Source organism: Oncorhynchus mykiss, chromosome 8 (genome assembly GCF_013265735.2).
Source record: "Oncorhynchus mykiss isolate Arlee chromosome 8, USDA_OmykA_1.1, whole genome shotgun sequence".
NCBI classification, from domain to species: Eukaryota; Metazoa; Chordata; class Actinopteri; order Salmoniformes; family Salmonidae; genus Oncorhynchus; species Oncorhynchus mykiss.
In genome coordinates, this window is record NC_048572.1 from 58,542,698 (window position 1) to 58,556,796 (window position 14,099).

The 14,099-nt window shown below is 43.7% G+C and overlaps 1 protein-coding gene across 2 annotated transcripts in view; it reads left to right on the forward strand.

Annotated features, from left to right (window-relative positions):
- LOC110530233 (ephrin type-B receptor 1) overlaps positions 1–14,099 on the forward strand; it is a 314,785-nt gene that overhangs the window by 207,504 nt on the left and 93,182 nt on the right. For both annotated transcript variants that reach the window (XM_036985803.1, XM_036985804.1), the window contains exon 4: positions 6,449–6,604. In XM_036985803.1, coding sequence (XP_036841698.1) covers positions 6,449–6,604 — 156 coding nt within the window. The remainder of the gene's footprint in view (positions 1–6,448; positions 6,605–14,099) is intronic.

A 14,099-nucleotide genomic window follows, 5' to 3' on the forward strand; every position in this document is an offset into this window, starting at 1 on the left:
TGGTGGAACTGGGTGTGGGGTGTTTCTGCCGGTGAGTGAGGCAGTATAAGACAAGATGAGCTCTCGTCTGCTTTGGTCACCACGCCGACTGTGACATTAGGCCAGGGCGGTCCGATAGTCATCAGTGGTCAGCGAACCACAGCGGACTATGTCAACCCTCTGCTTTCACACCAAACGGCCTGTCAGAGAGAGATAGAGGGGGGAGCGCGAGAGAGCAAGAGAGAGAGAGAGGTGAAGGCTGTAAAGAGAGAGATGGCGAGGGGAACAGAGAGGGACAGCGGCAGACCAAGATGATGTCTTTGATAAGTACACGTGGCTCAAGGGGAGATGAAAGAGAGAAGACGAAGTAAGAAAGAGAAAAGTGAGAGGAGTAGGAAGAGGGGAATGGGAGACAAAATAAGACAGATGTGTTGTGAAAGACAGGGGCCCCAACAGAGACCACATGAAACAGGATAATATTGTGTTTTCAGTTCAGTGCTAGGTTACCCCCTCACTGAGGGGAGACTAATTACTGTTTGATCTAATACTTTATCTCTATGTGTTCCCGAAAACCCGCACACTCTGCGAGCGTCCCTCCTCTACTCCTTTATCCTGGCACTGACTGTACTGTTGGTTCTCCTTCTGAGGGGAGAGAACACCTGGCATCCTCCAAACCAAATATTCATAAATCAGTGAAGAGTGTGGGCCGCGTACCAATCGCTATGAGTTCGACCCAACCAACCAACCTCCTCTGTGAGGTTTAGATCGAGGCCTCTGAGGTTTTTGCAACATTGCGTTTCACATTTTCTCTCTCTCGCTCTCTCTTTCTCTCTCTCTCAATTCAATTCAATTCAAGGGGCTTTATTGGCATGGGAAACGTGTTAACATTGCCAAAGCAAGTGAGGTAGATAATATACAAAAGTGAAATTAACAATACAAATTAACAGTAACCATTACATATACAGACGTTTTAAAACAATAAAGACATTACAAATGTCAAATTATATATATATATACAGTGTTGTAACAATGTACAAATGGTTAAGGGTACACAAGGGAAAATAAATAAGCATAAATATGGGTTGTATTTACAATGGTGTTTGTTCTTCACTGGTTGCCCTTTTCTTGTGGCAACAGGTCAGAAATCTTGCTGCTGTGATGGCACACTGTGGAATTTCACCCAGTAGATATGGGAGCTTTTCAAAATTGAATTTGTTTTCGAATTCTTTGTGGATCTGTGTAATCTGAGGGACATGTCTCTCTAATATGGTCATACATTGCGCAGGAGGTTAGGAAGTGCAGCTCAGTTTCCACCTCATTTTGTGGGCAGTGTGCACATAGCCTGTCATAGCTAAGTCATCATGTTTGTTTATTGAACTGAACATTAATACAAAATAACAAGAGACTAAATGAAACCGAAACAGTCCTGTAAGTTGCAAACACTAAACAGTGTCTTCTCTTGAGAGCCAGGTCTGCCTACGGCGGCCTTTCTCAATAGCAAGGCTATGCTCACTGAGTCTGTACATAGTCAAAGCTTTCATTAAGTTTGGGTCAGTCACAGTGGACAGGTATTCTGCCACTGTGTACTCTCTGTTTAGGGCCAAATAGCATTCTAGTTTGCTCAGTTTTTTTGTTCATTCTTTCCAATGTGTCAAGTAATTATCTTTTTGTTTTCTCAAGATTTGGTTGGGTCTAAGTGTTCTGCTGTCCTGGGGCTCTGTGGGGTGTGTTTGTGTTTGTGAACAGAGCCCCAGTACCAGCTTGCTTAGGGGACTCTTCTCCAGGTTCAGTTCTCTATAGGGGATGGCTTTGTTATGGAAGGTTTGGGAATCGTTTCCTTTTAGGTGGTTGTAGAATTTAGCAGCTCTTTTCTGGATTTTGATCATTAGTGGGTATCGGCCTAATTCTGCTCTGCATGTATTATTTGGTGTTCTACGTTGTACACAGAGGATAGTTTTGCAGAATTCTGCATGCAGAGTCTCAATTTGGTGTTTGGCCCATTTTGTGAAGTCTTGGTTGATGACCGGACCCCAGACCTCACAACCATAAAGGGCAATGGGCTCTATGACTGATTTAAGTACTTTTAGCCAGATCCTAATTGGTATGTTGAATTTTATGTTCCTTTTGATGGCATAGAATGCCCTTCTTGCCTTGTCTCTCAGATCGTTCACAGCTTTGTGGAAGTTACCTGTGGCTCTGATGTTTAGACCAAGGTATGTATATTTTTTGTGTGCTCTAGGGCAACGGTGTCTAGAGGGAATTTGTATTTGTGGTCCTGGCGACTGGACCTTTTTTGGAACACCATTATTTTGGTCTTACTGAGATTTACTGTCAGGACCCAGGTCTGACAGAATCTGTGCAGAAGATCTAGGGGCTGCTGTAGGCCCTCCTTGGTTGGTGACAGAAGCACCAGATCATCAACAAACAGTGGACATTTTACTTCAGATTCTAGTAGGGTGAGGCCGGGTGCTGCAGACTTTTCTAGTGCCCGTGCCAATTTGTTGATATATATGTTGAAGAGGGTGGGGCTTAAGCTGCATCCCTGTCTCACCCCACTGCCCTGTGTGAAGAAATGTGTGTATTTTTTGCCAATTTTAACACTTGTTGTTTGTGTATATGGATTTTATAATGTCGTATGTTTTACCCCCAACACCACTTTCCATTGATTTGTATAGCAGACACTCATGCCAAATTGAGTCGGAGGCTTTTTTGAAATCAACAAAGCATGAGAAGACGTTGCCTTTGTTTTGGTTTGTTTGGTTGTCAGTTCGGGTGTGCAGGGTAAATGCATGGTCTACTGTACTGTGATTTGGTAAAAAATCTAATTGGCATTTGCTCAGTACATTGTTTTCATTGAGGAAATGTACGAGTCTGCTGTTAATGATAATGCAGAGGATTTTCCCAAGGTTGCTGTTGACGCAGATCCCACGGTAGTTATTGGGGTCAAATTTGTCTCCACTTTTGTGGATTGAGGTGATCAGTCCTTGGTTCCAAATATTGGTGAAGATGCCAGAGCAAAGGATGATGTTTAAGAGTTTTAGTATAGCCAATTGGATTTTGTGGTCTGTATATTTGATCATTTCATTAAGGATACCATCAACACCACAGGCCTTTTTGGGTTGGAGGGTTTTTATTTGGTCCTGTAGCTCATTCAAGGTAATTGGAGAATCCAGTGGGTTCTGGTAGTCTTTAATAGTTGATTCTCTCTCTCTCTCTCTCTCTCTCTCTCTGTCTCTCTGTCTCTCTGTGTCTCTCTCTCTGTCTCTCTCTCTCTCTCTCTCTCTCTCTCTCTCTGTCTCTCTGTCTCTCTGTGTCTCTCTCTCTCTCTCTGACAGCCCTGTGCAGCAGAGCAGCTAGTAGTTAATTAATGGGTTTAATGCGGTAGCTTCATGCACATAATATGCAAGGTCGATTAGAAAAAGGCACAGCTCGGATGCAGAGCAGAGTGACACAGACAGAGGCGGTCTTTCTCTTTCATGTGTGTGTGTGTGTATATGTGTCTGTGTGTGAGTGTGTGTTTGTTCGTGTCTGTCTGCGTGTGAGTATGTATGTTTGTGCGTGCGTGCTGACCCCATCATCTTGGCAGGTAGACCAGGAGGAGAATGAAATTAACCCACGTCCTGTTGAACAGACGCTAGACAATTGGCGTAAAATGTGGAAGTAGAATTGATTTAACGGGGTCTGTGCTGTCTGTGTGTGTTTGTGTGTGTGTGTGGGTATGAGGATCTGTTTGTGTGTGTGTCTGTGTGTATGTACGCATATGTGTGAGGATCTGAGTATGTGTGTATGTGTTTACGTGTTTGAGTCTGTACTGTATGTATATGCATGTTTGCCTGCGGGCACAACCGTAGCGTTGTTGACCTGAAGAGCTAATTCTGCACACAGCCTCCAGTCTTCCTCGCCTCTTTCTCTACTCTCCTCCTCTGCTCTCGTCTTTCTGTTTATCTGGCCCTAGGCTGCTGTCTGTCAATACAGGCCGAGGCCACTCACACTTACACACACTGTTAACACCTCATTAAACACACATAGGACTTTTGTGGGCCCTTTCGTGGTGGTCGGCGAAATGAGTTTATTGAGTTTGTGGTGTCCATTCGCGTGTCCACTCTATGACTCTCATGGCCACTTTAATAGACATGTGAAAAGATGACGAGCGACATATCATTTTTCCTCCTTTCCCTCCTAGTAATGGCTGTGGATCTGTGTGTTAACCAAGTGTTTTGTTGTTTAAAGGGTTATTGGTTTATAAAGGGATGGCCCAGCTGGGATTTATAATTCCCCATATGGCCTGTCTAATTGTTACGAGTTTCCACACTCCTGTTTATAGTACATTCACCAGATTGAACCTCTCAGTGTGGAAGCCAATGCAGCACAATGCGTTTTATTGAATGGTTACACTCATCCCTACACCTCCACATAGCCTACACAGCACTATTCTTTATTGAACCTTTATTTGACCAGGAAAATACCCTTGAGGTTAGACATTTGGCCAGGGGGGAACCGAACTGCTAGTAGTACTCGTGTTAGGAGCATATGTCGGTAGTGGTAGTTCCTATCTTTTATCGCTCGCTACTTTCTTTACCGGGTGTTTCTAATGTTTTACTGGGCGTTTGTGGTCGATGTGGGCAGCCTGTGTGGTTTTTATACTAGTTGGTGGTACGGGGCTTGGTGGCTGTTGTGATGTGTCACTGTGTGCTGTGTGACCAGACATCAGGTCAGTGTGTTAGCCTCCTCTGTGTTTGTAAGGAACACTGTTGGAGCTGGGCTATATCTCACTGTCTGGGGTATAGAACCACTGGCGGTACTGTTAGAGTGTTTCCCTCTTTCTGTTTCTCTCTCTCCCCCCCGTCTCTCTCTACTTCTTTCTCTCTCTTTTCTCCCTGTCTCCGTCTCCCTTGAGGACGTTCTGGCTCCGTAGAAAGTAGGCCTTCCACCGTAGCAACTCTGACTCTGTCTCTCTCTCTCTCTCTCTCTCTCTCTCTCTCTCTCTCTCCTTCCCTCCCGATCTCATATCCCTAGTCTAACAGCCCATTAGAGTTGCCAGTTGAACAGGAGGGAGGACTCGTAAAAAAGTGAAATCTGCCTATTTAACGGCGCCATAAACCAGACGCTCGCCTCAAAACCCTTCTTCTCTGTTCTTATATTAATGAAGCATAAAATATTTAATGAAATCTTAAAAGGCTGTTGATATAAAGGTCCAAAGGTTTCAGCCGTGCTGTACCGCCACTCTACATTCTTTCCTGATTGTTCATTCTATTCATTCTGAGAGGCTGTGGAGCGATTGCTCCCCACTCATTACAGTAGGGAGTAACTCTCCATTTGTCCCTCTGCAGTGTTTCGCATACTACTGTAGTGGTAGAGCTTGAAGTTGTTCCTTTTCCTGCAATGTGACATGACTGCGGGCCCTGGTTTTAGCTTGTGGGGTCCAGACTTTTTTTTTTTCACATTAAAAACTCCTAGTTAAAAATTGGGCATCTACCTACCTGTCTGTTGTTCCCCCATTCCCATCAAACTTGACCTCAGTGTTATTTTTGTACATTGAAGACCAATCCTCACTCCTACTTTATACAGTGAAGTCGTGTAATCAAGAGGGTCGTATCAGAAGGGTGGAATGTGCTGTCATTGGGCGAGTCGCAAAAGCGCTCCCCACATTACCCACCCACAGCCAAGCCATTACACGGTTTCACTCCAGAACATAACCACAGATGGAGACGGTGAGTGGCTTGTCCTGTTACATTTATAGGCCCAGTTATTCCCGGGTTGTAGCCCCTCTTAAACCCTATGAGGAAGCTAGCTAAAATATTAGGCATTCATCACAGTTATTATAGCCTGTAAAATCCCTCTCTTTGAAGGAGAGAGACCCCTCTTTTTTTTCCCCCATCATTTTATTCCTGCAGGACTGCGAAATGGACGTAGGTTATTGCCTGAGCTTAGGCACGCAGTCATATCAGGCACAATCATCTTTGTCCTTCCTCTTTTCCCCTCGTTCCCCGGGCTTCCGTTTACATTAGAGAACATAGTGGAATGAATCTGCTACTGCTGTTGCTGAAGGAGGGGGACTTATCACTGTGGAAATCAATGGGGCTGGATGTAGTCACTTATAACAAAGTAAGACAGAGGGATGGGAAGAGAGATTTGGTTGAAGGGATGGTTAGAGGGAAGGAGGGAGGGAGGGCAGTGTGAGAGAGAAAGAAAGGGAAAGACGGAGATTTAAGAGAGGGAGAGAGAGAGAGAGAGAGACATATTTTGCTCTTCTATCGCACGTACAATGATAAACAGAAAATTGCTATTTAGCTTTGGCATTATCTAATGTGACTTGATGTATTTTGTCCCCTCTCCCACTCTGTACGCCAGTGCCTCAAGTCAAGCCAGGATGCAAGCCAGGATACTGTGTCCACGTTTTGCGCTAGGGCCTAATTACTTTGCATTATCTTAATAACTAATGTTGTTTTGTCCTTCTCTCCCCCTGTAGCCTGCCCCCCAGGGACATTCAAGTCAACCCAGGGTCCAGGCCTGTGTCTGCAGTGCCCCTCCAACAGCCGCTCTGCAACCGAGGCCGCCACTATCTGCATCTGCCGCAATGGTTACTACCGCGGTGACATGGACCAGCCTGACATGCCCTGCACCAGTGAGTATCTTTATGGTACTGTTCCTACTCTAACTCTGTACAGCTAGACATGCCCTGCACCAGTGAGTATCTTTATGGTACTGCTTCTACTCTAACTCTGTACAGCTAGACATGCCCTGCACCAGTGAGTATCTTTATGGTACTGTTCCTACTCTAACTCTGTACAGCTAGACATGACCTGCACCAGTGAGTATCTTTATGGTACTGCCTCTACTCTAACTCTGTACAGCTAGACATGACCTGCACCAGTGAGTGTCTTTATGGTACTGTTCCTACTCTAACTCTGTACAGCTAGACATGACCTGCACCAGTGAGTATCTTTATGGTACTGTTCCTACTCTAACTCTGTACAGCTAGACATGCCCTGCACCAGTGAGTATCTTTATGGTACTGTTCCTACTCTAACTCTGTACAGCTAGACATGACCTGCACCAGTGAGTATCTTTATGGTACTGTTCCTACTCTAACTCTGTACAGCTAGACATGACCTGCACCAGTGAGTGTCTTTATGGTACTGTTCCTACTCTAACTCTGTACAGCTAGACATGACCTGCACCAGTGAGTATCTTTATGGTACTGTTCCTACTCTAACTCTGTACAGCTAGACATGACCTGCACCAGTGAGTATCTTTATGGTACTGTTCCTACTCTAACTCTGTACAGCTAGACATGCCCTGCACCAGTGAGTATCTTTATGGTACTGTTCCTACTCTAACTATGTACAGCTAGACATGCCCTGCACCAGTGAGTATCTTTATGGTACTGCCTCTACTCTAACTCTGTACAGCTAGACATGCCCTGCACCAGTGAGTGTCTTTATGGTACTGTTCCTACTCTAACTCTGTACAGCTAGACATGCCCTGCACCAGTGAGTATCTTTATGGTACTGTTCCTACTCTAACTCTGTACAGCTAGACATGACCTGCACCAGTGAGTATCTTTATGGTACTGCTTCTACTCTAACTCTGTACAGCTAGACATGACCTGCACCAGTGAGTATCTTTATGGTACTGTTCCTACTCTAACTCTGTACAGCTAGACATGCCCTGCACCAGTGAGTATCTTTATGGTACTGTTCCTACTCTAACTCTGTACAGCTAGACATGACCTGCACCAGTGAGTGTCTTTATGGTACTGTTCCTACTCTAACTCTGTACAGCTAGACATGCCCTGCACCAGTGAGTATCTTTATGGTACTGCCTCTACTCTAACTCTGTACAGCTAGACATGACCTGCACCAGTGAGTATCTTTATGGTACTGTTCCTACTCTAACTCTGTACAGCTAGACATGACCTGCACCAGTGAGTGTCTTTATGGTACTGCTTCTACTCTAACTCTGTTAGACACTGTTTACGACTTCAGTACTGCAGTGTGCAGTACATGAATCCATCTCCCCTAGTGTAGACCACAGTCCTCATTATCCTGATAGACACAGCAGACACACCAACTAGCCTCCTCACATACAGTACACCGGGTAGCCAATAAGCCTGTTCGTGCCCTCTTACTTACCTTAACACATGAAAACAATACGCTAAGCTCATCACAAGTCCCCATTGACACGCAATTATGTCAGAGAAGAACACTGAAGCCCCGAACGCACGCACACACACACACACACACACACACACACACACACACACACACACAGGGATGTTCATGCACACACACACACACACTGGCCCTAATGGAGGATCTTATTCATGGTTCTCAAATACTCCTCACTATGGAGCAGCACTAGATCTACAGTATTAGTCTGGGAATGTACTTTTTAATTATATCTTGATAATTCATGGAGCCTTAGCTAATTGGTTCAGAGACACGTTGTAGTGTCCAGTTCTGTTCCTCTGGTCTGGCTGGTGCTACCAGACCTGTCTGTGTCTGTGGAAGCATACTGTAGCTACAGTTGTAGTCGGAAGTTTACATACAAAATTCTCTGTCTTAGGTCAGTTAGGATCACCACTTTATTTTAAGAATGGGAAATGTCAGAATAATAGTAGAGAGAATGATTTATTTCAGCTTTTATTTCTTTCATCACATTCCCAGTGGGTCAGAAGTTAACATACACTCAATTAGTATTTGGAAGCATTGCCTTTAAATTGTTTAACGTGGGTCCAACGTTTCAGGTAGCCTTCCACAAGCTTCCTACAAAAAGTTGGGTGAATTTTGGCCCATTCCTCCTGGCAGAGCTGGTGTAACCGAGTCAGGTTTGTGGGCCTCCTTGTTCGCACACGCTTTTTCAGTTATGCCCACAAATTTCTATAGGATTGAGATCAGGGCTTTGTGATGGCCACTTCAAATGCATTGACTTTGTTGTCCTTAAGCCATTTTGCCACAACTTTGGAAGTATGCTTGGGGTCATTGTCCATTTGGAAGACCCATATAGTTTCCTGATTGATGCCTTGAGATGTTGCTTCAATATATTCACATAATTTTCCTTCTGCTTGATGCCATCTATTTTGTGAAGTGCAGTTCCTCCTGCAGCACCCCCGCGACATGATGCTGCCACCCCTGTGCTTCACGGTTGGGATGGTGTTCTTCGGCTTGCAAGCCTGCCCCTTTTTCCTCCAAACAAAACGATGGTCATTATCGCCAAACAGTTCTATTTTTGTTTCATCAGACCAGAGGACATTTCTCCAAAAAGTACAATCTTTGTCCCCAGGTGCAGATGCAAACCGTAGTCTGGCTTTTTTATGGCGGTTTTGAAGCAGCGGCCTCTTCCTTGCTGAGCGGCCTTTCAGGTTAAGTCGATATAGGACTCATTTTACTGTGGATATGCTGTTTCCTCCAGCATCGTCACAAGGTCCTTTGCTGTTGTTCTGGGATTGATTTGCACTTTTCGCACCAAAGCACGTTCATCTCTAGGAGACAGAAAGCTTCTTTCCTGAGCGGTATGACGGCTGCGTGGTTCCATGGTGTTTATACTAGCGTACTATTGTTTGTACAGATGAACGTGGTACATTCAGGCGTTTGGAAATTTCTCTCAAGGAGGAACCAGACTTGTGGAGGTCTACAATTTTTTTTCTGAGGTCTTGGCAGATTTCTTTTGATGTTCCCATGATGTCAAGCAAAGAGGCACTGAGTTGGAAGGTAGGCCTTGAAATACATCCACAGATACACCTCCAATTGACTCAAATGATGTCAATTAGCCTATCAGAAGCTTCTAAAGCCATTACATAATTTTCTTGAATTTTTCAAGCTGTTTAAAGGCACAGTCTACTTAGTGTATGTAAACGTCTGACCCACTGGAATTGTGATACAGTGAATTATAAGTGAAATAATCTGTCTGTAAGCAATTGTTGTAAAAATTACTTGTGTCATGCACAGTAGATGTCCTAACCGACTTGCCAAAACTATAGCTTGTTAACAAGACATTTGTGGAGTGGTTGAAAAACGAGTTTTAATGACTTTAACCTCAGTGTATGTAAACTTCTGACTTCAACTGCATATGTATGTCAAGCCATCTGCTCTGCTGCGTTTCTCTTCGCCTTGAGACCTTGAATGCTCCCCTAGTGCAACATCAACATGCCGCTCCTCTTTCGAGTCTTGAATGCCCGTTCCCAGTGAGGCAGCCCTCTCCATGTCGTTGCTTTGAATTCCCCCTCAATAATAGAACCCATTTGCACCTTGAGACTTTGAACGCTCCCCAAGTGTGGCATCCTTGTCTGCCTTGAGGCTCTGAACATTCCTCAAGTTCACCGTAGCTCTCCAGGTTTTTCAGTGCTCCCTCAAGACTAGCACCACCTTCCAACTTGACTCTATGCACGTTCCCTGTAGAACACTATAGCTTTCGGCTTTGAATCTCTGAACACTCCCAAAGAGTAGCAATTTCCACCTTAAGGCTGTTGAATGCACCCTTTCCACTATGATATCTGCTCACTCTCCGGGTGAGTCTCTTGTCTGAACGCTGCCTCAGCCCAGCATGTTGCTCTTCCCATACTACGCCAAGGCCAGTGGAGGCTGCTGAGGGGACGACTTCTCATAAGAAGGGCTGGAATGGAGTCAATGGAGTGGTATGAAGCACATCAAACACATGGTTTCTATGTGGCTGATTCTACTCCAATGACTCCATTCCAGCCATTATTATGAACCGCCTTCCTCTCAGAAGCCTCCACTTGGCTTGTAGCATTCTCTATTCAATGCTTCCCAACACTCTCTGCAAGCTGCTCTGCAATGCTTTCCTAATCCTGGCAGAAGTAGTAATAGTAGTGGTAGTAGTAGCAGTAGTAGTAATAGTAGTGGTAGTAGTAGCAGTAGTAGTAATAGTAGTGGTAGTAGTAGCAGTAGTAGTAATAGTAGTGGTAGTAGTAGCAGTAGTAGTAATAGTAGTGGTAGTAGTAGCAGTAGTAGTAGCAGAAGTAGTAATAGTAGTGGTAGTAGTAGTAGTAATAGAAGTAGCAGTAGTAGTAATAGTAGTAGTAATAATAACAGTAGTAGTATCAGAAGTAGTAATAGTAGTGGTAGTAGTAGCAGTAGTAGTAGCAGAAGTAGTAATAGTAGTGGTAGTAGTAGTAGTAATAGAAGAAGCAGTAGTAGTAATAGTAGCAGCAATAACAGTAGTAGCAACAGTAGTAGTAGTTGTAGTAGTAGCAGTAGCAGCAGTGACAGTAGTAGTAACAGTAGTAGTAGTAGTATTAGTAGCAGTAACAGTAGTAGCAACAGTAGTAGTAGTTGTAGTAACAGTAGCAGTAGTAGCAGTAGTAGCAGCAGTAACAGTAGTAGCAACAGTAGTAGTAGTTGTAGCAGTAGCAGCAGTGACAGTAGTAGTAACAGTAGTAGTAGTAGTAGTAGTAGTGGTAGTAGTAGTAATAGAAGTAGCAGTAGTAGTAATAGTAGTAGTAATAGTAGTAGTAATAATAACAGTAGTAGTAGCAGTAGTAGCAGCAATAACAGTAGTAGCAGCAGTGACAGTAGTAGTAACAGTAGTAGTAGTAGTAGTAGTAGTAGTAGTAGTAGTGGTAGTAGTAGTAGTAGTAATGGTAGTAGTAGTAGTATCGGTAGTAGCAGTAGAAGTAGTAGTAGTAGTAGTAGTAGTGGTAATAGTAGTGGTAGTAGTAGGAGTAGTAATATTATTATTATTAGTAGTAGTAGTAGTAATAGTAGTAATAGTAGTAGTAGTAGTAGTAGTAGTAGTAGTGGTGGTGGTGGTAGTGGTAGTAGTAGTAGTAGTAGTAGTAGTAGTGGTAGTAGTAGTAGTAGTAGTAGTATTAGTGGCAGTAATAGCGGTAGTAGTGGTAGTAGTAGTAGTAGTAATAGTAGTAGTAGTAGTAGTAGTAGTAGTAGTAGTGGTAGTGGTAATAGTAGTAGTAGTAGCAGCAGTAACAGTATTACACTTCAGCTCTACTATAAGCATTGTGTTGCTTTTCCATCATTGTCGTGTCAATGTGACATTCTACCTGCTACACAGAGCGAGTTGTTGTGAGAGCGGAGAGGAGCAGAGGGGAAGAGCATCTTTATTGTATTTTGCCTGCTGTACTGTACCATATTCATCAATAATGCGTAATTACAATAGCTTTGGTCCAGTTATTCGCAAGTACTCATTGTTGCTAGTGGTTATACTTAAAGATGCACTATGCAGAAATCGTTCCGCCTTTTCCTGCTTGTAAAAATGTGAATAGTTGGCCTTATTTCAGTTTGTGTGACAAAACAAGCAGGTATAGCTTAGAGAATCATTGTACCATCTAAACCGCTGTGAAATATATTTTCCATTACCAGAAATATTGCATTTTCAGCTGTTTGAAGCTGGTGTACAAAACATAAAGTAAAAGACACAAAAACAAAACTTAAGAACAGGAATCATAAAAATAGCAACATAGAACAGATCTACCGCGTCTTAGACTTGCTTTCAATGAGAATGACAGATCTATAACTCACAGTTCTATGTGAATTTTGTCAGGTTGCCCCAAAAGTTTCATATTGCAGCTTTAATGATTCTCTAATTACACATGTTACTTTTGTTTAAATTGTGAGTGAACCTAGCTAGTCAATGTAGCTAGCTAGCTAGTATTAGTCGCTTATTGATTTCATACATCTTACTAAAATAACCAGTGGTGTATAGTAGAGGCCATATGCAACCAAAGTGTACTTTATTTCTCATTATTTCAATTCCCAAGATAGAAAAAAAGTTGCGCATCAGCCATCAAGAATTAAACCTGGGCAATTGTTGAGCTTGGATGCTGCCATTGGACATGATGCAACGCAAGCACAACACGGGCAGTGAAGCAGATTTCATTGATTTTAAAGGAAACATTTCCTCAACGGCCGATGTCAATGCCAGACGCCCGATGGCTATAGTGTAGAGGGCAGTAGTAGTATAAGTAGTAGCAGTAGCAGCAGCAGTAGTAGTATTAGTAGTAGCAGCAGCAGCAGTAGCAGTACTAGTATTAGTAGTAGCAGCAGCAGTAGTTGTACTAGTATTAGTAGTAGCAGCAGCAGTAGTTGTACTAGTCGTAGCAGCAGCAGCATCAGACCCTGTACTGGACTATGCTCCAGATCTCTCTCTCTCTGATTAGCAGGGTGATGGATTGACCAAAACGATCCCCCTCTCACCACCCTGACCCCCCGTGGGACCCACCGAGCCGAGGCTCCACTTCAAACAACGTCCATCTAGGGGGACCACCAAACCCTCTGTCTCCCAGCACGGGGCCCACTCCCCTCGGCTCTGCTACCCGCCATCGTAGGCCATTGGGACTGGCTCGCCCAGCATGGCACTCCCCTCTCCCTCACCAACCCTCAGGCATCCCCCAGACTTTCCCCAGTTCCCTCACCACTGGCTGGTCCAGGGCTGCCTGCCTGCTGGGCCCACAGGCCTCTCTCTGTGTGGGGGAGAGAAGGAGACTGACAGGCCTGGCCATTAATTGGTGGGAGCTGGTGGGAGTGGGCCAGTGGAACTGTTGTTGATTAATTAGTTGGGGAGAAATGAGATACAGGGTGTTTCTCAATATGCATTCTAGCGTACTCTGAGCATACAAATTGGAGCACGAAACGATCAGAGTATGAGTCCAAATTAACGTATGTGAAATGGAGCACAGAGGACAGTTCTCAGATGAGTACTTTGTGTGTACACATTTCAAAGCATGCATCGACGCAAGCTTCAACTAAAATATTCCCAGGATTGTTGATGTAATATGACGCAACCATGGAAAAATTGTTTCTTGAAAATAATGGCTGCTGGTATTGAGCAGAAGCAAGAGAAAATGAACTCTGACTTCGGAATGATAAGGTTCCCACTCACATCTCGTTTAAAAATGTTTTCTTTTGTTATTAACTCATCCACCCGTCCTCCTATTCGGAGGACAAATATATTTTTTGTTCTTTTACAGCTTTTCTGCTACATATTATACATTATATATTATACACATTATACATACATATTTTACATACACATTTGACATATATGGTACTTTTATATAAAGCAGTCACATAACAATAATACATTACCAAACATCAACTATTGTCTCATCGCTACAACTCCCGTACGGGCTCGGAAGTTCCATG